The 20,637-nt window shown below is 52.8% G+C and overlaps 1 protein-coding gene across 1 annotated transcript; it reads left to right on the top strand.

The window, feature by feature from the left end:
- The first annotated feature begins 305 nt into the window (after positions 1 to 305).
- On the top strand, positions 306 to 20,241 carry drc5 (dynein regulatory complex subunit 5). The gene is made up of 4 exons (XM_078213511.1): positions 306 to 477; positions 13,202 to 14,217; positions 16,089 to 16,220; positions 20,194 to 20,241. The coding sequence occupies exons 1-4, from the start codon at positions 306 to 308 to the stop codon at positions 20,239 to 20,241; spliced, it is 1,368 nt and encodes a 455-aa protein (XP_078069637.1).
- The last annotated feature ends 396 nt before the right edge of the window (positions 20,242 to 20,637 follow it).

Raw genomic sequence — 20,637 nt, 5'->3', positions numbered from 1 at the left:
GTGTGTGTGTATGAGGGAGCGTGCGAGAGGGAGCGTGCGAGAGGGAGCGTGCGAGAGGGAGCGTGCGAGAGGGAGAGTGGGAGAGAGTAGGTGTGGGAGAGTGACTGTGTCTGTGTGTCTGTGTGTGTGTGTGTGTGTATTGGAAAGACAGTCTGTCAGAGGGTCAGTGGGAGAGTTAGCAACTGACAGGCGGAAAGGTAAATGGGAATCTCCAACCAATTTATCCTCGATTGGTTGTTGTTCATCTCCACAGGTTTCAGGTGTCCACATCCAATCCAATAGTGGAATTAACCCCAAGAATAGTCATGCTCGCATCCACGATTATTAATCCTTGGGCCACCAAGTTGACAGGGCCCAATCCTGCAGCTGATCCCAGGAGAATGAGGAGAATCATTGCAGAGGATCCCGAATGGTCACTGGCTACCGTCCCACTGCTCTCTGACCTCTGCATCAAGCACATTGTCAAGAACTTCGCTGGTGAGTTATTCCTGAATACTATACACTGAACTGGGAGGGAGGAGATTCCTGTCACCCCGGGGATTGGAGAGTGAGAGACTCCCTGTCACTCCGGGGATTGGAGAGTGAGAGACTCCCTGTCACTCCGGGGATTGGAGAGTGAGAGACTCCCTGTCACTCCCAGAGATTGGAGAGTGAGAGACTCCCTGTCACTACCAGAGATTGGAGAGTGAGAGACTCCCTGTCACTCCCAGAGATTGGAGAGTGAGAGACTCCCTGTCACTCCCAGAGATTGGAGAGTGAGAGACTCCCTGTCACTCCGGGGATTGGAGAGTGAGAGACTCCCTGTCACTCCGGGGATTGGAGAGTGAGAGACTCCCTGTCACTCCGGGGATTGGAGAGTGAGAGACTCCCTGTCACTCCGGGGATTGGAGAGTGAGAGACTCCCTGTCACTCCGGGGATTGGAGAGTGAGAGACTCCCTGTCACTCCGGGGATTGGAGAGTTAGAGACTCCCTGTCACTCCCAGAGATTGGAGAGTGAGAGACTCCCTGTCACTCCCAGAGATTGGAGAGTGAGAGACTCCCTGTCACTCCGGGGATTGGAGAGTGAGAGACTCCCTGTCACTCTGGGGATTGGAGAGTGAGAGACTCCCTGTCACTCTGGGGATTGGAGAGTGAGAGACTCCCTGTCACTGCGGGGATTGGAGAGTGAGAGACTCCCTGTCACTCCGGGGATTGGAGAGTGAGAGACTCCCTGTCACTCTGGGGATTGGAGAGTGAGAGACTCCCTGTCACTCTGGGGATTGGAGAGTGAGAGACTCCCTGTCACTCCGGGGATTGGAGAGTGAGAGACTTCCTGTCACTCCGGGGATTGGAGAGTGAGAGACTCCCTGTCACTCTGGGGATTGGAGGGTGAGAGACTCCCTGTCACTCCGGGGTTTGGAGAGTGAGAGATTCCCTGTCACTCCCAGAGATTGGAGAGTGAGAGACTCTCTGTCACTCCGGGGATTGGAGAGTGAGAGACTCCCTGTCACTCCGGGGTTTGGAGAGTGAGAGACTCCCTGTCACTCCCAGAGATTGGAGAGTGAGAGACTCCCTGTCACTCCCGGGGTTTGGAGAGTGAGAGACTCCCTGTCACTCCCAGAGATTGGAGAGTGAGAGACTCCCTGTCACTCCGGGGATTGGAGAGTGAGAGACTCCCTGTCACTCCGGGGTTTGGAGAGTGAGAGACTCCCTGTCACTCCCAGAGATTGGAGAGTGAGAGACTCTCTGTCACTCCCAGAGATTGGAGAGTGAGAGACTCTCTGTCACTCCCAGAGATTGGAGAGTGAGAGACTCCCTGTCACTCCCAGAGGTTGGAGAGTGAGAGACTCCCTGTCACTCCCAGAGATTGGAGAGTGAGAGACTCCCTGTCACTCTGGGGATTGGAGAGTGAGAGACTCCCTGTCACTCCCAGAGATTGGAGAGTGAGAGACTCCCTGTCACTCCGGGGTTTGGAGAGTGAGAGACTCCCTGTCACTCCGGGGTTTGGAGAGTGAGAGACTCCCTGTCACTCCGGGGTTTGGAGAGTGAGAGACTCCCTGTCACTCTGGGGATTGGAGAGTGAGAGACTCCCTGTCACTCTGGGGATTGGAGAGTGAGAGACTCCCTGTCACTCCGGGGATTGGAGAGTGAGAGACTCCCTGTCACTCCGGGGATTGGAGAGTGAGAGACTCCCTGTCACTCTGGGGATTGGAGGGTGAGAGACTCCCTGTCACTCCGGGGTTTGGAGAGTGAGAGATTCCCTGTCACTCCCAGAGGTTGGAGAGTGAGAGACTCTCTGTCACTCCGGGGATTGGAGAGTGAGAGACTCCCTGTCACTCCGGGGTTTGGAGAGTGAGAGACTCCCTGTCACTCCCAGAGATTGGAGAGTGAGAGACTCCCTGTCACTCCCAGAGGTTGGAGAGTGAGAGACTCCCTGTCACTCCCAGAGATTGGAGAGTGAGAGACTCCCTGTCACTCCGGGGATTGGAGAGTGAGAGACTCCCTGTCACTCCGGGGTTTGGAGAGTGAGAGACTCCCTGTCACTCCCAGAGATTGGAGAGTGAGAGACTCTCTGTCACTCCCAGAGATTGGAGAGTGAGAGACTCTCTGTCACTCCCAGAGATTGGAGAGTGAGAGACTCCCTGTCACTCCCAGAGGTTGGAGAGTGAGAGACTCCCTGTCACTCCCAGAGATTGGAGAGTGAGAGACTCCCTGTCACTCTGGGGATTGGAGAGTGAGAGACTCCCTGTCACTCCCAGAGATTGGAGAGTGAGAGACTCCCTGTCACTCCGGGGTTTGGAGAGTGAGAGACTCCCTGTCACTCCCAGAGATTGGAGAGTGAGAGACTCCCTGTCACTCCCAGAGATTGGAGAGTGAGAGACTCCCTGTTACTCCGGGGTTTGGAGAGTGAGAGACCCTCTGTCACTCCCAGAGATTGGAGAGTGAGAGACTCCCTGTCACTCCGGGGATTGGAGAGTGAGAGACTCCCTGTCACTCCCGGGATTGGAGAGTGAGAGACTCTCTGTCACTCCGGAGTTTGGAGAGTGAGAGACTCCCTGTCACTCCGGGGATTGGAGAGTGAGAGACTCTCTGTCACTCCGGGGATTGGAGAGTGAGAGACTCCCTGTCACTCCGGGGTTTGGAGAGTGAGAGACTCCCTGTCATGCCCAGAGATTGGAGAGTGAGAGACTCCCTGTCACTCCCAGAGATTGGAGAGTGAGAGATTCTCTGTCACTCCGGGGATTGGAGAGTGAGAGACTCCCTGTCACTGTGGGGATTGGAGAGTGAGAGATTCTCTGTCACTCCCGGGAATTGGAGAGTGAGAGATTCTCTGTCACTCTGGGGATTGGAGAGTGAGAGACTCCCTGTCACTCTGGGGATTGGAGAGTGAGAGACTCCCTGTCACCCAGGGGATTGGAGAGTGAGAGACTCCCTGTCACTCCCGGGGATTGGAGAGTGAGAGATTCTCTGTCACTCCGGGGATTGGAGGGTGAGAGATTCTCTGTCACTCCCGGGGATTGGAGAGTGAGAGCCTCCCTGTCACTCCGGGGATTGGAGAGTGAGAGATTCTCTGTCACTCCGGAGATTGGAGAGTGAGAGACTCCCTGTCACTCCCAGAGATTGGAGAGTGAGAGACTCCCTGTCACTCCCAGAGATTGGAGAGTGAGAGACTCCCTGTCACTCCCGGGGATTGGAGAGTGAGAGACTCCCTGTCACTCCCGGGGATTGGAGAGTGAGAGACTCCCTGTCACTCCGGGGATTGGAGAGTGAGAGATTCTCTGTCACTCCAGGGATTGGAGAGTGAGAGACTTTGACATTCCCAGGGATTGGAGAGTAAGAAATTCTCTGTCACTCCGGGGATTGGAGAGTGAGAGACTTTGACATTCCCAGGGATTGGAGAGTGAGAGACTCCCTGTCACTCTGGGGATTGGAGAGTGAGAGACTCCCTGTCACTCTGGGGATTGGAGAGTGAGAGACTCCCTGTCACTCCCAGAGATTGGAGAGTGAGAGACTCCCTGTCACTCCGGGGTTTGGAGAGTGAGAGACTCCCTGTCACTCCGGGGTTTGGAGAGTGAGAGACTCCCTGTCACTCCGGGGTTTGGAGAGTGAGAGACTCCCTGTCACTCTGGGGATTGGAGGGTGAGAGACTCCCTGTCACTCCAGGGTTTGGAGAGTGAGAGACTCCCTGTCACTCCCAGAGATTGGAGAGTGAGAGACTCCCTGTCACTCCAAGAGATTGGATAGTGAGAGACTCCCTGTTACTCCGGGGTTTGGAGAGTGAGAGACTCCCTGTCACTCCCAGAGATTGGAGAGTGAGAGACTCCCTGTCACTCCGGGGATTGGAGAGTGAGAGACTCCCTGTCACTCCCGGGATTGGAGAGTGAGAGACTCTCTGTCACTCCGGAGTTTGGAGAGTGAGAGACTCCCTGTCACTCCGGGGATTGGAGAGTGAGAGACTCTCTGTCACTCCGGGGATTGGAGAGTGAGAGACTCCCTGTCACTCCGGGGTTTGGAGAGTGAGAGACTCCCTGTCACTCCCAGAGATTGGAGAGTGAGAGACTCCCTGTCACTCCCAGAGATTGGAGAGTGAGAGATTCTCTGTCACTCCGGGGATTGGAGAGTGAGAGACTCCCTGTCACTGTGGGGATTGGAGAGTGAGAGATTCTCTGTCACTCCCGGGGATTGGAGAGTGAGAGATTCTCTGTCACTCTGGGGATTGGAGAGTGAGAGACTCCCTGTCACTCTGGGGATTGGAGAGTGAGAGACTCCCTGTCACCCAGGGGATTGGAGAGTGAGAGACTCCCTGTCACTCCCGGGGATTGGAGAGTGAGAGATTCTCTGTCACTCCGGGGATTGGAGGGTGAGAGATTCTCTGTCACTCCCGGGGATTGGAGAGTGAGAGACTCCCTGTCACTCCGGGGATTGGAGAGTGAGAGATTCTCTGTCACTCCGGAGATTGGAGAGTGAGAGACTCCCTGTCACTCCCAGAGATTGGAGAGTGAGAGACTCCCTGTCACTCCCAGAGATTGGAGAGTGAGAGACTCCCTGTCACTCCCGGGGATTGGAGAGTGAGAGACTCCCTGTCACTCCCGGGGATTGGAGAGTGAGAGACTCCCTGTCACTCCGGGGATTGGAGGGTGAGAGACTCCCTGTCACTCCCAGAGATTGGAGAGTGAGAGACTCCCTGTCACTCCCAGAGATTGGAGAGTGAGAGACTCCCTGTCACTCTGGGGATTGGAGAGTGAGAGACTCCCTGTCATTCTGGGGATTGGAGAGTGAGAGACTCCCTGTCACTCCGGGGATTGGAGAGTGAGAGACTCCCTGTTACTCTGGGGATTGGAGGGTGAGAGACTCCCTGTCACTCCCAGAGATTGGAGAGTGAGAGACTCCCTGTCACTCCCAGAGATTGGAGAGTGAGAGACTCCCTGTCACTCTGGGGATTGGAGAGTGAGAGACTCCCTGTCACTCTGGGGATTGGAGAGTGAGAGACTCCCTGTCACCCCGGGGATTGGAGGGTGAGAGACTCCCTGTCACTCCGGGGATTGGTGGGTGAGAGACTCCCTGTCACTCCGGGGATTGGAGGGTGAGAGACTCCCTGTTACTCCGGGGATTGGAGGGTGAGAGACTCCCTGTCACTCCGGGGATCGGAGAGTGAGAGACTCCCTGTCACTCCCAGAAATTGGAGAGTGAGAGACTCTCTGTCACTCCGGGGTTTGGAGAGTGAGAGACTCCCTGTCACTCTGGGGTTTGGAGAGTGAGAGACTCCGTCACTCCGGGGATTGGAGAGTGAGAGACTCTCTGTCACTCCGGCGATTGGAGAGTGAGAGACTCCCTGTCACTCCGGGGATTGCAGAGCGAGAGACTCCCTGTCACTCCCAGAGATTGGAGAGTGAGAGACTCCCTGTCACTGTGGGGATTGGAGAGTGAGAGACTCCCTGTCACTCGGGGATTGGAGAGTGAGAGACTCCCTGTCACTCTGGGGATTGGAGGGTGAGAGACTCCCTGTCACTCCGGTGATTGGAGGGTGAGAGACTCCCTGTCACTCCCAGAGATTGGAGAGTGAGAGACTCCCTGTCACTCCCAGAGATTGGAGAGTGAGAGACTCCCTGTCACTCTGGGGATTGGAGAGTGAGAGACTCCCTGTCACCCCGGGGATTGGAGGGTGAGAGACTCCCTGTCACTCCGGGGATTGGAGGGTGAGAGACTCCCTGTTACTCCGGGGATTGGAGGGTGAGAGACTCCCTGTCACTCCGGGGATCGGAGAGTGAGAGACTCCCTGTCACTCCCAGAGATTGGAGAGTGAGAGACTCTCTGTCACTCCGGGGTTTGGAGAGTGAGAGACTCCCTGTCACTCTGGGGTTTGGAGAGTGAGAGACTCCCTGTCACTCCGGGGATTGGAGAGTGAGAGACTCTCTGTCACTCCGGCGATTGGAGAGTGAGAGACTCCCTGGCACTCCGGGGATTGGAGAGCGAGAGACTCCCTGTCACTCCCAGAGATTGGAGAGTGAGAGACTCCCTGTCACTGTGGGGATTGCAGAGTGAGAGACTCCCTGTCACTCCGGGGATTGGAGAGTGAGAGACTCCCTGTCACTCTGGGGTTTGGAGAGTGAGAGACTCCCTGTCACTCCGGGGATTGGAGAGTGAGAGACTCCCTGTCACTCCGGGGATTGGAGAGTGAGAGACTCCCTGTCACTCTGGGGATTGGAGAGTGAGAGACTCCCTGTCACTCCCAGAGTTTGGAGAGTGAGAGACTCCCTGTCACTCTGGGGATTGGAGAGTGAGAGACTCCCTGTCACTCTGGGGATTGGAGAGTGAGAGACTCCCTGTCACTCCGGGGATTGGAGGGTGAGAGACTCCCTGTCACTTCGGGGATTGGAGAGTGAGAGACTCCCTGTCACTCCGGGGTTTGGAGAGTGAGAGACTCCCTGTCACTCCGGGGTTTGGAGAGTGAGAGACTCCCTGTCACTCCGGGGATTGGAGAATGAGAGACTCCCTGTCACTCCGGGGTTTGGAGAGTGAGAGACTCCCTGTCACTCCCAGAGATTGGAGAGTGAGAGACTCCCTGTCACTCCGGGGATTGGAGAGTGAGAGACTCCCTGTCACTCCGGGGATTGGAGGGTGAGAGACTCCCTGTCACTCCGGGGATTGGAGGGTGAGAGACTCCCTGTCACTCCGGGGATTGGAGAGTGAGAGACTCCCTGTCGCTCCGGGGTTTGCAATTTTGTACTGATGTGCTGGGCTCCTCCATCACTGAGGATGGGGATATTTGTGGAGCCTCCTCCTCCCGTGAGTTGTTTAATTGTCCACCATCATTCATGGCTGGATGTGGAATGACTGCAGAGCTTGGATCTGATCTGTTGATTGTGGAATCGCTTAGTTCTGTCTATCACTTGCTGTTTTTGCCATTTGGCACATGTGTTGTCCTGTGTTGTAGCTTCACCAGGTTGACACCTCAGTTTTAGGGATGCCTGGTGCTGCTCCCGGCATGCCCTCCTGTACTCTCCATTGAACCAGGGTTGATCTCCTGGCTTGGTGGGGGGTTATGCCGGGCCATGAGGTTCCAGATTGTTCTGGAGTACCGTTCCGCTGCTGTTGACCACGACCACTTCCATCCAGAAGGACGAGGGCAGCAGATACATGGGAATATCTCCACCTGCAAGTTCCCCTCCAAGCCAGTCACCATCCTGACTTGGAAATATATCGCCATTCTTTCATAGTCGCTGGGTCAAAATCCTGGAATTCCCTCCCTAACGGATCAACCCACAGCACGGGGACTGCAGCGATTCAAGAAGGCAGCTCACCACCACCTTCTCAAGGGCAACTAGGGATGGGCAATAAATGCTGGCCAGCCAGCGACGCCCATGTCCCACAAATGAATTTTTAAAAATGATGGTCCACAGCACCTCATGGATGCCCAGTCTGGAGTTGCTAGATCGGTTCGAAGTCTGTCCCATTCAGCACGGTGATAGTGCCTCATAACACGATGGAGGGTATTCTCAATGTGAAGGCGGGACTTTGTCTCCACAAGGATTGTGCGGTGGCCACTCTTACCGATACTGTCATGGGCAGATGCATCTGCGGCCGGCAGGTTGGTGAGGATGAGGTCAGTATATTTTTCCCTCTTGTTGGTTCCCTCACCACCTGCCCAGTCCCAGTCTAGCAATGATGTCCTTTAGGACCCGGCCAGCTGGGTCTATGGTGATACCTCTTTGAGTCACTCTTGGAGATGGACATTGAAGTCCCACCCAGAGCACATTCTGCACCCTCGCCACCCTCAGTGCTTCCTCCAAGTGGTGATCAACATGGTGGAGTACCGATTCATCAGCTGAGGGGGGACGGTACGTGGTAACCAGCAGGACGTTTCCTTGTCCATGTTTGATCTGGTGCCATAAGACTTCATGGGGTCCGGAGTCGATGTTGAGGACTCCCAGGGTAACTCCCTCCCGACTGTATATCACTGGGCTGCTGCCACCTCTGCTGGTTCTGTCCTGCCGGTGGGACAGGACCTACCCAGGGATGGTAATGGTGGTGTCTGGGGTGTTATCTGTAAGGTATGATTCTGTGAGAATGACTGTGTCAGGCTGTTGCTTGGCTAGTCTGTGAGACAGCTCTCCCAGTTTCCACACAAGCCCCCAGATGTTAGGAAGGAGAACTCTGCAGGGTCAATGGGACTGTGTTTGCCGTTATAATTTGTGGTGTCTCGGTCGATGCCAGGTGGTCTGTTCGCTTTCATTCCTGTTTGTTTCCTTGTAGCAGTTGCTGGTTAGGCCGATTTCGAAGGCATTTCAGAGGGAACCACATCCTTACACTGTCTGCCATCATTTCTGCTCATTCACTGAATCTCATTGTGTGTCCTTCTCACAACTTGTATCCTTCTGCTTTTAATAGTCTCAACAAATGTAACAATCTCACACTCGGTTCCTTCATTAATCTCTGTGGTAAATATTGAGACCCCAGCTCCGATAACTGTGGCACTCCACTATTTACAGGGTGCCAATCTAAATGAACCATTCATTCCTATTCTGTAAGTTCACCAATTCACCATCCACGTAAAAATATCACGCCCCCTGCTCACTCCCCCAATGTGCTGATTGCATTCTAGTTTTATAAATGATTTGCTAGTACCTCCTTTATAATGGATTCTAGCATTTCCCTATGGTAGATGTTAGGCTAGTTGGCCTGTTGTTTCCTGCTTTGTTTTCCTCCTTTCTTGCTGTTACATTTGTGGTTTTTCAATCCATAGGGATATTTCAGAATCTCGGGAAGTTTGGAAAATTACAACCAATGCGTCCACGACCAATGCAGCTTTAAGGCCTTCAGGTCCACAATACAACATCTATGTTCAAAGCCTTTCCTTCTTTCCCATTATTAATTGCCCATTATCATGCTTTAAGGGATCAATGCTCACTTTAGCTACTTTCTTCCTTTAATATACTTGTAGAAACTCTTACTGTCTGTTTTTTCGTATTTCTTGTCGGTTTACTCTCATATTCTAACTTTCCCTCTGACACTTTTTAGTTCTATTTTGCTGGTTCTCAATCCTCTAACCCACTCCCTAATCTGTACAGCTTTGCCTGCACTTTCTTTCAATTTGATACTATCCTTAACTTCCTTAGTTAGCCACAAAGATTACCTTTCTCAATGAAATGTATCCCTGTTGAAGTTATGACATATCTCCTCAATATCTGCCACTGCTTCTCTATCTGTTAACCTATGTTCTCAGTCAGCTTTAGCCAAATCTGTCTTCATACTTTGTAATTGCCTTTATTTAAATTTAAGACATTAGTTTCAGATCCAAGTTGCTCATTTTAAGCTGAAGGTGTAATCCGATCCTGTTGCTTGTTACTTAGAGGATCCTCTACTGTGAGATCATTATTTCATCTTCTCTTAGTACATGTTTCCAGGTTTCTAAAGCCTGTTCCCTGACTAGTTTCCTGAATACACTCTATAAACACATCCTCAAGGCTATCTTTGCCAGTTTGATTAATATGCAGATCAAACTCGCCCATTATTAATGCAGCACCTTTCTTACAAGACCCCGTTATTTCTTGATTTACAGCTACTGTTGGCAGTGGGTGGGTAGGGGTGTGGGGGTGGTTGAGGGGGTCGGGGCTATAAGCCACTCTGGCCAGTGATTTATTTCCCTTACTCTTTCTATCTGCACCAAAACTGATTCTACATTTTGAACTCTGAGCCAAGATCATTTCTCACAAAGGTACTGTTCCCATTGTTTATTAACAGAGCTAGCCCACCCTCTTTTCCAATTTTCCTTCCTTCTGAAATGTCAAATGCACTTGAATATTCAGTTCCCAGCATTGGTCACTTTGACTATCATTTACCCATTTATTTGTGTTGCCAATTCATCCATCTCCCTGTTAATCTATTGTGCAATGTGGGTGTCGCTGGCCGGGCCAGCATTTATTACCCATCTTGAATTGTCCTTCAGAGGGTGGTGAGGAACTCTTCTTGAACTGCTGCAGTCCCAGGTTATGTAGGTACACCCACGTTGCTGATAGAATCATAGAATCCCTACAGTGCAGAAGGAGACTATTCAGCCCATCGAGTCTGCACCAACCACAATCCCACCCAGGCCCTATCCCCGTAACCCCACATATCAACCCTGCTAATCCCCTAACACTAGGGTCAATTTAGCAGGGCCAATCAACCTAACCCGCACATCTTTTGGACTGTGGGAGGAAACCGGAGCATCCAGAGAAAACCCATGCAGACAGGGGGAGAATGTGCAAACTCCACACAGTCAAGCTGGGAATCGAACCCTGGTCCCTGGCGCTGTGAGGCAGCAGTGCTAACCCACTGTGCCACCGTGCCGCCCAGTGGGGTCGTTCTGGGAATTTGACCCAGCGACAGTGAAGGAACGGTAATATAATTCCAAATCATGATAGTGTGTGGCTTGGAGGGGAACTTGCAGGTGGTGGTGTTCCCAGGTATCTGTTGCCCTTGTCCTTCCAGATGATAAAGGATGCAGGTTTAGAAGGTGCTGTTGCAGAAGACTCGGGGAGTTGCTACAACATGCAAGCATCATATAAAGCAACTTCAATTCTGTTTTACCGTTGTTTTACCATTTTCCCTGTCTGATCCTATTTGCTGGTGCCATCTTATGTTTGTACACTCTGCCCCTTCCTATCACACTCTGGCCATCATTCCCAGTTTTGCTATCCTACACTATTGCTTTGACTTTTATCATTAATCTTCTAAATGTGAACCCTCCCTCATTAGCTGAAAGACCTCTTTGAAAAGTGACCCAGGTACACCGATCGCTAAAATATCATGGCTGGAGATTTAGAAGATACAGGGATGGTCTGATGGAAAACAGAAAATTCTGGGAAATTTCAGCATCTGTGGGAGAGTGAATAGAGCCAAGGTTTCACGGATCATCCTGACTCGAAACATTGGCTCTATTCTCTCTGCACAGAGGCTGTCAGATCTGCTGAGATTTTCCAGCATTTTCTTTTTCAGATTCCAGCATCCGCAGTAATTTGCCAATGATCTGGTCGAGTTTTTAAAAATATTATGCGGAATGAAAAAGGTTAAATTGAAACTATTTCATCTGGTTAAGGAGTTTAGAACTTGGAGCGTCATCTAAATATTCAGAGCAGAGCTTTTGGAATGAAATTAGGGAATGCTTCTCCACACAAAGGGAGGGTGAAGTTTGGTAATCACATACGCAACTGCTGCTTCTTGGTCTATTGTTATTTTTAAATTGCAGATTGATAGATCTGTGTTAGCTGAAGGTACTGCGGGATGCAGGGTAAAAGTGAGGAAATGGAGAGAGGTCACAGATCAGACATAATCTCATTGCATAGGACAGACTCAAGGATAGAAATGCCCCCCTCCTTAGCAAAGGTGCCAGAGGGAAATAAGGAATATTTTTACACAGTGTGTGCTGATTTGGAGAGCACTGCTTGAGATCATAAAGAACAAAAGAACAAAGAACAGTACAGCACAGGAAACAGGCCCTTCGGCCCTCCAAGCCTGTGCCGCTCCTTGGTCCAACTAGACCAATCGTTTGTATCCCTCCATTCCCAGGCTGCTCATGTGACTATCCAGGTAAGTCTTAAACGATGTCAGCGTGTCTGCCTCCACCACCCTATTTGGCAGCGCATTCCAGGCCCCCACCACCCTCTGTGTAAAAAACATCCCTCTGATATCTGAGTTATACCTCGCCCCTCTCACCTTGAGCCCGTGACCCCTCGTGATCGTCACTTCTGATCTGGGAAAAAGCTTCCCACTGTTCACTCTATCTATCCCCTTCATAATCTTGTACACCTCTATTAGATCTCCCCTCATTCTCCATCTTTCCAGGGAGAACAACCCCAGTTTACCCATTCTCTCCTCATAGCTAAGACCCTCCATACCAAGCAACATCCTGGTAAACCTTCTCTGCACTCTCATCATGGGAAGAGTTTTAACAACACCAGGTCAAAGTCCAACAGGTTTATTTGGTAGCAAATACCATTAGCTTTCGGAGTGCTGCTCCTTCGTCAGATGGAGTGGAAGTCCATCTGACACTTCCACTCCATCTGACGAAGGAGCAGCGCTCCGAAAGCTTATGGTATTTGCTACCAAATAAACCTGTTGGACTTTAACCTGGTGTTGTTAAAATTCTTACTGTGTTCACCCCAGTCCAACGCCGGCATCTCCACATCATGACTCTCATCATGGGAGCAGATTTGGTGGTAATGTCCCAAAGAGAATTGGATAAATAGTTGAAGGGGAATAATCTAAAGTTTAAAGTTAAAGTTTATTTTATTCGTCACAAGTAAGGCTTACATTAACACGGTAATGAAGTTACTGTGAAATTCCTCTAGTCGCCACACTCCGGCGCCCGTTCTGGTCAATGCACCCTAACCAGCACGTCTTTCAGACTGTGGGAGGAAACCGGAGCACCCGGAGGAAACCCACGCAGACTCCACACAGAGAGTGATCCAAGCCGGTAATTGAACCTGGGTCCCTGGCGCTGTGAAGCAGCAGTGCTAACCACTGTGCTACCCCAGGCTATATGGAAAAAGTAGGGAGTGGGATTAATTCTTTCAATGAGCTAGCACAGGCAGAATGGGCCGATTCACCACTTCCTGTGCTTTATTATTTGATGAGTCTTTGCAATGATCGTTTGATTTGAATGAGGATTAATGTGTACACAGTGGCTGGAGATAATGTTGCTGGATCACTCATTCCCCGTGTCCTCTTTTAACATCACAGAACACCCCATCTTGAACCAACTTCTAGAGAAGCATAAACGTAAGGTATTGGCCAAGATCTCCACCAGTATCCCACTGCAAGTGACAGCAAACCTGGTCAGCGACGAGGGTTATTGGAAAAGGTGCTGCCTAGAATGCTGGGAAGTATGTGACACCTCCAGTTATGGGGGGAGCTGGAAGAGAATGTTCTTTGAACGGCTGCTGAAGAACATCATTGAGTTCTTTGTCCCAGACACCACTGATGTGAAAGTAGTCCTGGAACTGATCCCACTGTGTAAAAACTATGTGAAGAGTTTAGAGATTGGCCAGCTCCTTCCTCCCGTCAAACAGTCCCCTGAGAGAATGGATGACGACTCTTCGGATGGTGGCAGTGATAGCGATGTGAACGGACCTTCGGTTGATCACTTTGACTTCAGCATCTTACTCAGCAAACTTGTCAATCTCGAAGAACTGCATGTGACGTACGGGGTCAAAGACTGCGGGATGAATTTCGAATGGAATATCTTCCAGTTCACGTACCGAGACTGCTTCTCACTCGCAAAGGCCATCCATTCTTGCAAGAGCCTGAAGGTGCTGACACTCTCTCGGAACAGGATTGATGATGAGAAGTTGCGAGTGTTGGTGAAGTACATGCTAAACCATCCCTCACTGAAAGAGTTGGACCTGTCACACAACTTGATCGAAGACAACGGAGCAAAGGTCGTGGCCAAGCTTCTCCACAAGACTAACCTGGAGAAGGTCAACCTGTGCAACAATCGCATCTCAGCTTATGGAGCCAAGGCCATCTCCTACAAAGTCCGACGTTATTCAACCCTCAAATCCATCAATCTTCGCCTCAATCAAATCGGTGATGAAGGGGGTGAGGCCTTGGGGCAAGCTCTGGTCAAATCTTCAGTGGAAAACATCAACTTGTCGTGCAATGAGCTGACGGAGCCTGCAGCTGTGGTCTTCTCTGAACTCCTGATGAAGAACCGTACCCTGAAGTCCATTGATCTTTCCTGTAATAACTTAGGCCCGGTCAGTATGTGTGGAAATGTTTGTGGTACAACAATGGTGTTTAAGTTTAAAATTTATTTATTAGTCACTGCAACGAAGTTAGTGAAAATCCCTTAGTCGTCACACTCCGGTGCCTGTTCGGGTACACTGAGGGAGAATTTAGCATGGCCAATGCACCTAACCAGCACATCTTTCAGAGTGTGGGAGGAAACCGGAGCACCCGGAGGAAACCCATGCAGACATGGGGAGAATGTGCAGACTCCACACAGACAGCAATTAAAGTGACTGTTATAAACCAAACTACTGACTCCTCCATGTTTCCGTCAACCATGTTAAGTCTATCAGCGCCTCTCCCAATTCTCCCTCCACCTTCTCTCCATTGCTGGGCTTCAGCTCTGCAGCCCCTCCCAGTCCCCATCCTTCACAAATTGGCAAGAAAAAGCAATAGGCCTGAGTATTGGGAGCAGTTTAAAATTCAGCAAAGGGGGACCAAGGGATTGATTAAGAAGGGAAAAATAGAGTATGAAAGTAAGCGAGTGGGGAACATAATAACTGACTGTAAAAGTTTCTACAGGTATGTAAAGAGAAAAAGATTGACAAAAACAAATGTAGGCCCCTTACAGTCAGAAACGGGAGAATTCATAACAGGAATAAAGAAATGGCTGAGGAACTAAATTGCCTACTCCTGCTTCTGTTTTCTATCTTCCCATGTTTCTATATTTCTATTCCTGTGGCTATTCTAACAGGATTAGACAGGGTAGATTCAGAAAGAGTGTTCCCGATGGTGGGGGAATCCAGAACTAGGGGGTCACAGTTTGGGGATAAGGGGTAAACATTTTAGAACTGAGGTGAGGATAAATTTCTTCACCCAGAGGGTGGTGAATGTGTGGAATTCACTCCCACAGAAAGTAGTTGAGGCCAAAACGTTGTCTGATTTCAAGAAGGAGTTAGATATAACTCTTGGGGCTAAAGGGATCAAGGGATATGGGGGGAAGGGGGGATCAGGATATTGAATTCAATGATCAGCCATGATCAAAATGAATGGTGGAGCAGGCTGGGAGGGCCGAATGGCCTCATCCTGCTTCTAGTTTCCATGTTTCTATGAGAATGAATTTAAAACAGGCCAGATACAACTCCACCCACTTGCTTACACCACTTGTTGGGAATGTCCAAGGAGTGAACATTGAACAGGACTTGCTATATCAGCATTCTAACCACAGGAGCAGGTCAGTGGGCTGGGTACAGTGTGAGGAACATCTCACCCCCAGGTTCCCCCCACCATTCGCAAAGCTCAGGCTGCTGGTGCCAGTGAATACTGGGTGGCTGCAACTCACCTTCCCGGACACAGAGGTCACTTCATCAGTGCCCCTCCCCTCGTACAGAGAGTTAGTTTGATGGTATCTTCCAATTCTGTACCGCCATGTATCACACCAGACGCTGCACCTTCAGCAACATGACGTTTATTCACAGCCTTCCTCATGGGTGTGTTTTTATTTATCCCGGAGGTATGGGCATTGCTGGCAAGGCCAGCATTTATTGCCCATTAGTCATTGGTGAGGGTGGTGGTGAGCTGTCTTTCTGAAACACTGTGTCTACACGCTGAAGGTACTTTCCTTCCCGTTAGGCAGCGGTCTCGGATTCTGACTCAGCCACTCCGAGGAAATGAAAAACTTGTGTGTTCCTGGGGAGTCATTCCTGATTCTGACACAGAGAGATTCTCTACTGAGAGTCTTTGTCTCTCAGCTCCCTGGTTCTCCGCAGGTCTCTCTATCGATTCTCTTTCCCTCTCACTCAAATCCCTCTTTCCCAAACCTCTCTCTTATGATTCTATTGTGTCTTTCCTTCAGTTCTCTCTCTCGACTCCACTAAGTTTTCCCGTCTTGTTTTACCAGGAAGGCGGGAGGCAGCTCCAGGAGGGAATGTCAATGAACAAGACTGTGATGGAGTTTGACCTGCGGTTGACAGATATTGGCCAGGAGAATGAATACGCCATCAACCAGATGCTGCATAGTAACAGGGAGAGGGTGAGGAACGCAGTCTGTCATCCACTCAAAGTCCTCAAAGCAAACGAGGTTGCATCAGACCACTACATGGTGAGTGACTGAATCCCAGTACAGACACAATGGGCCGAATGGCCTTGTGCAACCTCACAGCTCTGTGTCACATTGCTCTGCTCCCAATCTGCTCTAACAGTCCATTGTAATACTAATGGAGGGTTCGGATGAAACACAAACTATTTTTATACCGTTCAAAATAAAATCTGTAGCTTGAAGCCCATTTTGACACGTTTTACTTTTTACACACAAAAACGTAGTACTTACATAGCAGCTTTAACCTGGGTAAAAACAAGCCAATAGGAATCACAGAAACTAGGAGCAGGAGTAGGCCATTCGGCCCTTCAAGCCTGACCCCTCAGTGGAATAATGACTCAAACGAACCAGCAAATGCAGACAGTGATTAACACACACTGAGGGGAAGAGTCAGAGCAAGGGGTGGGGTCAGGCTGAGGGGGCGGGGTCAGGCTGAGGGAGTGGGGCCAGGCTGAGGGGCGGGGTCAGGCTGAGGGGGCGGGGTCAGGCTGAGGGGTGGGGCCAGGCTGAGGGGGTGGGGTCAGGCTGAGGGGGTGGGGTCAGGCTGAGGGGGTGGGGTCAGGCTGAGGGGGTGGGGTCAGGCTGAGGGGTGGGGTCAGGATGAGGGGCGGGTTCAGGCTGAGGGGGTGGGGTCAGGCTGAGGGGTGGGGCCAGGCTGAGGGGATGGGGCCAGGCTGAGGGGGTGGGGCCAGGCTGAGGGGGTGGGGTCAGGCTGAGGGGGTGGGGTCAGGCTGAGGGGTGGGGTCAGGCTGAGGGGCGGGTTCAGGCTGAGGGGGTGGGGTCAGGCTGAGGGGGTGGGGTCAGGCTGAGGGGTGGGGTCAGGCTGAGGGGTGGGTTCAGGCTGAGGGGATGGGGCCAGGCTGAGGGGTGGGGTCAGGCTGAGGGGATGGGGCCAGGCTGAGGGGGTGGGGTCAGGCTGAGGGGTGGGGTCAGGCTGAGGGGTGGGGTCAGGCTGAGGGGCGGGTTCAGGCTGAGGGGGTGGGGTCAGGCTGAGGGGTGGGGTCAGGCTGAGGGGCGGGTTCAGGCTGAGGGGGTGGGGTCAGGCTGAGGGGGTGGGGTCAGGCTGAGAGGTGGGGTCAGGCTGAGGGGCGGGTTCAGGCTGAGGGGATGGGGTCAGGCTGAGGTGCGGGGTCAGGCTGAGGGGATGGGGTCAGGCTGAGGGGGTGGGGTCAGGCTGAGGGGGTGGGGTCAGGCTGAGGGGCGGGTTCAGGCTGAGGGGGTGGGGTCAGGCTGAGGGGCGGGTTCAGGCTGAGGGGGTGGGGTCAGGCTGAGGGGGTGGGGTCAGGCTGAGGGGTGGGGTCAGGCTGAGGGGCGGGTTCAGGCTGAGGGGATGGGGTCAGGCTGAGGTGCGGGGTCAGGCTGAGGTGCGGGGTCAGGCTGAGGTGCGGGGTCAGGCTGAGGTGCGGGGTCAGGCTGAGGGGCGGGGTCAGGCTGAGGGGCGGGGTCAGGCTGAGGGGCGTGGGATCAGGCCGAGGGGCGTGGGGTCAGGCCGAGGGGCGTGGGGTCAGGGTGAGAGGCGTGGGGTCAGGCTGAGGGGCGTGGGGTCAGAGTGAGGGGCGTGGGGTCAGGCTGAGGGGCGAGGGGTCAGGCATCAGGCTAAAGGGTGGGGTCAGGCTGGGGGGGGTCAGGCTGAGGGGGCGGGGTCAGGCTGAGGGGGCGGGGTCAGGCAGAGGGGGTGGGGTCAGGCAGAGGGGGTGGGGTCAGGCAGAGGGGGCGGGGTCATGCAGAGGGGGCGGGGTCAGGCAGATGGGGCGGGGTCAGGCTGAGGGGGTGGGGGCAAGCTAAGGGGGCGGGGTCAGGCTAAGTGGGCGTGGTCAGGCTGAGGGGGCGGGGTCAGGCTGAGGGGGCGGGGTCAGGCTGAGGGGGCGGGGGCAGGCTAAGGGGTGGGGTCAGGCAGAGGGTGTGGGGTCAGGCAGAGGGTGTGGGGTCAGGCAGAGGGTGTGGGGTCAGGCAGAGGGGGTGGTGTCAGGCAGAGGGGGCGGGGTCAGGCTGAGGGGCGGGGTCAGGCTAAGGGGGCAGGGGCAGGCTGAGGGGGCAGGGGCAGGCTGAGGGGGTGGGGTCAGGCAGAGGGGGTGGAGTCAGGCAGAGGGGGCGGGGTCAGGCTGAGGGGGCGGGGTCAGGCTGAGGGTGCGGGGTCAGGCTGAGTGTGCGGGGTCAGGTCTACCACCCTTTCAAAAAAGGAGGAGGGGAGGTGGGAGGAGTGAGGGGAGGTGGGGGGAGTGAGGGGTGGTGGGTGAGGGGGGAGTGAGGGGTGGTGAGTGAGGGGGGTGTGCGGGATGGGGGGGTGGGAGTGGGGGGTTAGGGGGGTGGGCGGAGTGAGGGTGGGGGGTTGGGGGGTGTGTGCTGGGGAGGGTTGGGTGGGAGGGTATGGGGTGGTGGGTGAGAGGGGTGCGCGGAGGGTGGGGGGGGTGGGTGCTGGGGAGGGTTGGGTGGGGGATGTGAAGGGGGTGGGGGGTGAGGGGTGCTGGGTAAGGGGGTTGAAGGGTGGGGGGGTGTGCAGGGTGGGGGTGTGCAGTGTGGGGGGGTGAAGGGTGGGGGTGTGCAGTGTGGGGGGTGAAGGGTGGGGGTGTGCAGTGTGGGGGGGTGAAGGGTGGGGGTGTGCAGTGTGGGGGGGTATGCAGTGTGGGGGGCTGAGTGAGGGGGGATCTGCAGGGGTGGGGATGTGGTGAGGAGGGTGTGTGGGGTGGGGGTGCGGGGGATGGTGGGATGTGCGGAGGGTGGGGGCTAGGGGTGCTGGGTGATGGGGGTGCGTAGGGTGCGGAGTGAGGGTGGGGGGTTGTGGGGATGTGTGCTGGGGAGGGTTGGGTGGGGGCTGAGAGGGGTGTGCAGGGGGTGGGGGATTGGGGGGGTGGGTGCTGGGGAGGATTGGGTGGGGGGTGTGCAGGGGGATGAGGGGTGCTGGGTAAGGGGGGTGTGCGGGGTGGGGGGGGGTGAAGAGTGGGGGCTTGTGGGGGTGTGCAGGGATGGGGGAGAGGGTGGGGTCTCTGCCAATGATGCAGGCAGCGAGGTTTAGAAGCTTTCGGAAGAGGAGCTCCATTTGTTTGAAAGTGAGAAACAGTTCCTGCCAGACCGTCACTGGTGAAACTGACAGAAAGATCAATGTGGGAACAAGGATTGTCCAGAATTCATGGGAAAACGACAGAAATTAGAGAGTCTTCAGCAGCTCAAAGGAGAAGTTGAAGAGTTGAAAAAGGACCCGGGAAGCCTTCTGCCAGAAAGGTGGGAAAAGCACAGCCGCACACACACAAACAGCAGCTGTTGGCAGTTTTCAAAAGGGCTGACAGTCTTAAAGCAGTAATGCATTTAAAGAGGTAATGTATTTAAAGTTGCTCAACATTTAATGATACAACCACAAGGAGGAACAAAAGACCAGGCCCAGAAAAATCAGAGAAGACCCCAGGAAGAGGGCAACTCTAAAAAGGGGGTCTGTAAACAATGCCAGAACTCAGTGGAGGAAATTAAGATCTCAAAGAAGAGGCAATGCTGGAGCTCAGAGGAGGTAATAAACCCTCAAGCAAGAGGCAACGCCAGACTTGGGGTAAGCAGTAAGAGGCCCCTGGGGGGGCGGGGGGGTGGGGGAGCCAGAAGGAGGACAACAAAAGACCCCAACGAAAGGGCAATGGAAGACCCTAAATGATTAAATGAAGAGTTGAAAGCAAAACCGAGTTACGTCACATTCTTTTGTATAAGAAGGAGGATGTTTCATCAATAAATTACAAGGAAACAATAAAGCTGCAATCAGTCAGAAAGTAAAGCAAGCCGCAGCAGCTGGATAAACTTCACCGGGAACTACAGCAAATAGAAAATAAGGTCAACATTTCTGACCCAACTCTACATGAGGAGAGGCCTAATTCATTCAAAGCTAAAAAAACAAACAACTCCCCTGGTGGTCTGGAGGAATACACAGGAAGATCAAACAGAAAATGAAAGTGTAGGGACAGGCACAAAGAAATAAATACTGCACATAGACAAATATTGGAAATGTCGGGGTGAAGTCAGAAAGGAAATAAGGAAATCAAAGAGAGGGCATGACAAAGTAACGTTAAATAAAATCAAAGATGTTTTACTAAGATATTAATAGCAAAAGATTAGTTCATCAAAAAGCGGGACCGAGCAGAGATGAAGAAGGGACGTTGTGTGTTGATGCAGCGGCTGTGGGAAGAGTGTTAAATGAATATTTTGTCTCCGTGTTTATAAAGGGATGATGCAGATTCAGCAGTCCGAGAGGAACACTGAGATATTGGACAGGATAATCTCAGAGAGAGAGGAAGTAATCAAAGGGTTGAAGGTTGATAAGTCGCCAGGGCCAGATGGATTGTTTCTGAGGCTGCTGAAGGTCAGGGAGGAGCCA

Source organism: Mustelus asterias, chromosome 5, assembly GCF_964213995.1.
Source record: "Mustelus asterias chromosome 5, sMusAst1.hap1.1, whole genome shotgun sequence".
In the NCBI taxonomy this organism is placed as follows: domain Eukaryota; kingdom Metazoa; phylum Chordata; class Chondrichthyes; order Carcharhiniformes; family Triakidae; genus Mustelus; species Mustelus asterias.
Note: the sequence above shows the minus strand (reverse complement) of the source record. Positions and strands in the feature narration are given on the sequence as shown.

Excerpts from the sequence above, each read along its gene's own strand:
- drc5 (XM_078213511.1), top strand. The coding sequence starts at position 306 with ATGCTCGCATCCACGATTATTAATCCTTGGGCCACCAAGTTGACAGGG. Across the intron at positions 478-13,201 it reads CATTGTCAAGAACTTCGCTG|AACACCCCATCTTGAACCAA; the intron begins GTGAGTTATTCC and ends TTAACATCACAG. Across the intron at positions 16,221-20,193 it reads TGCATAGTAACAGGGAGAGG|GAAGATCAAACAGAAAATGA; the intron begins GTGAGGAACGCA and ends AGGAATACACAG.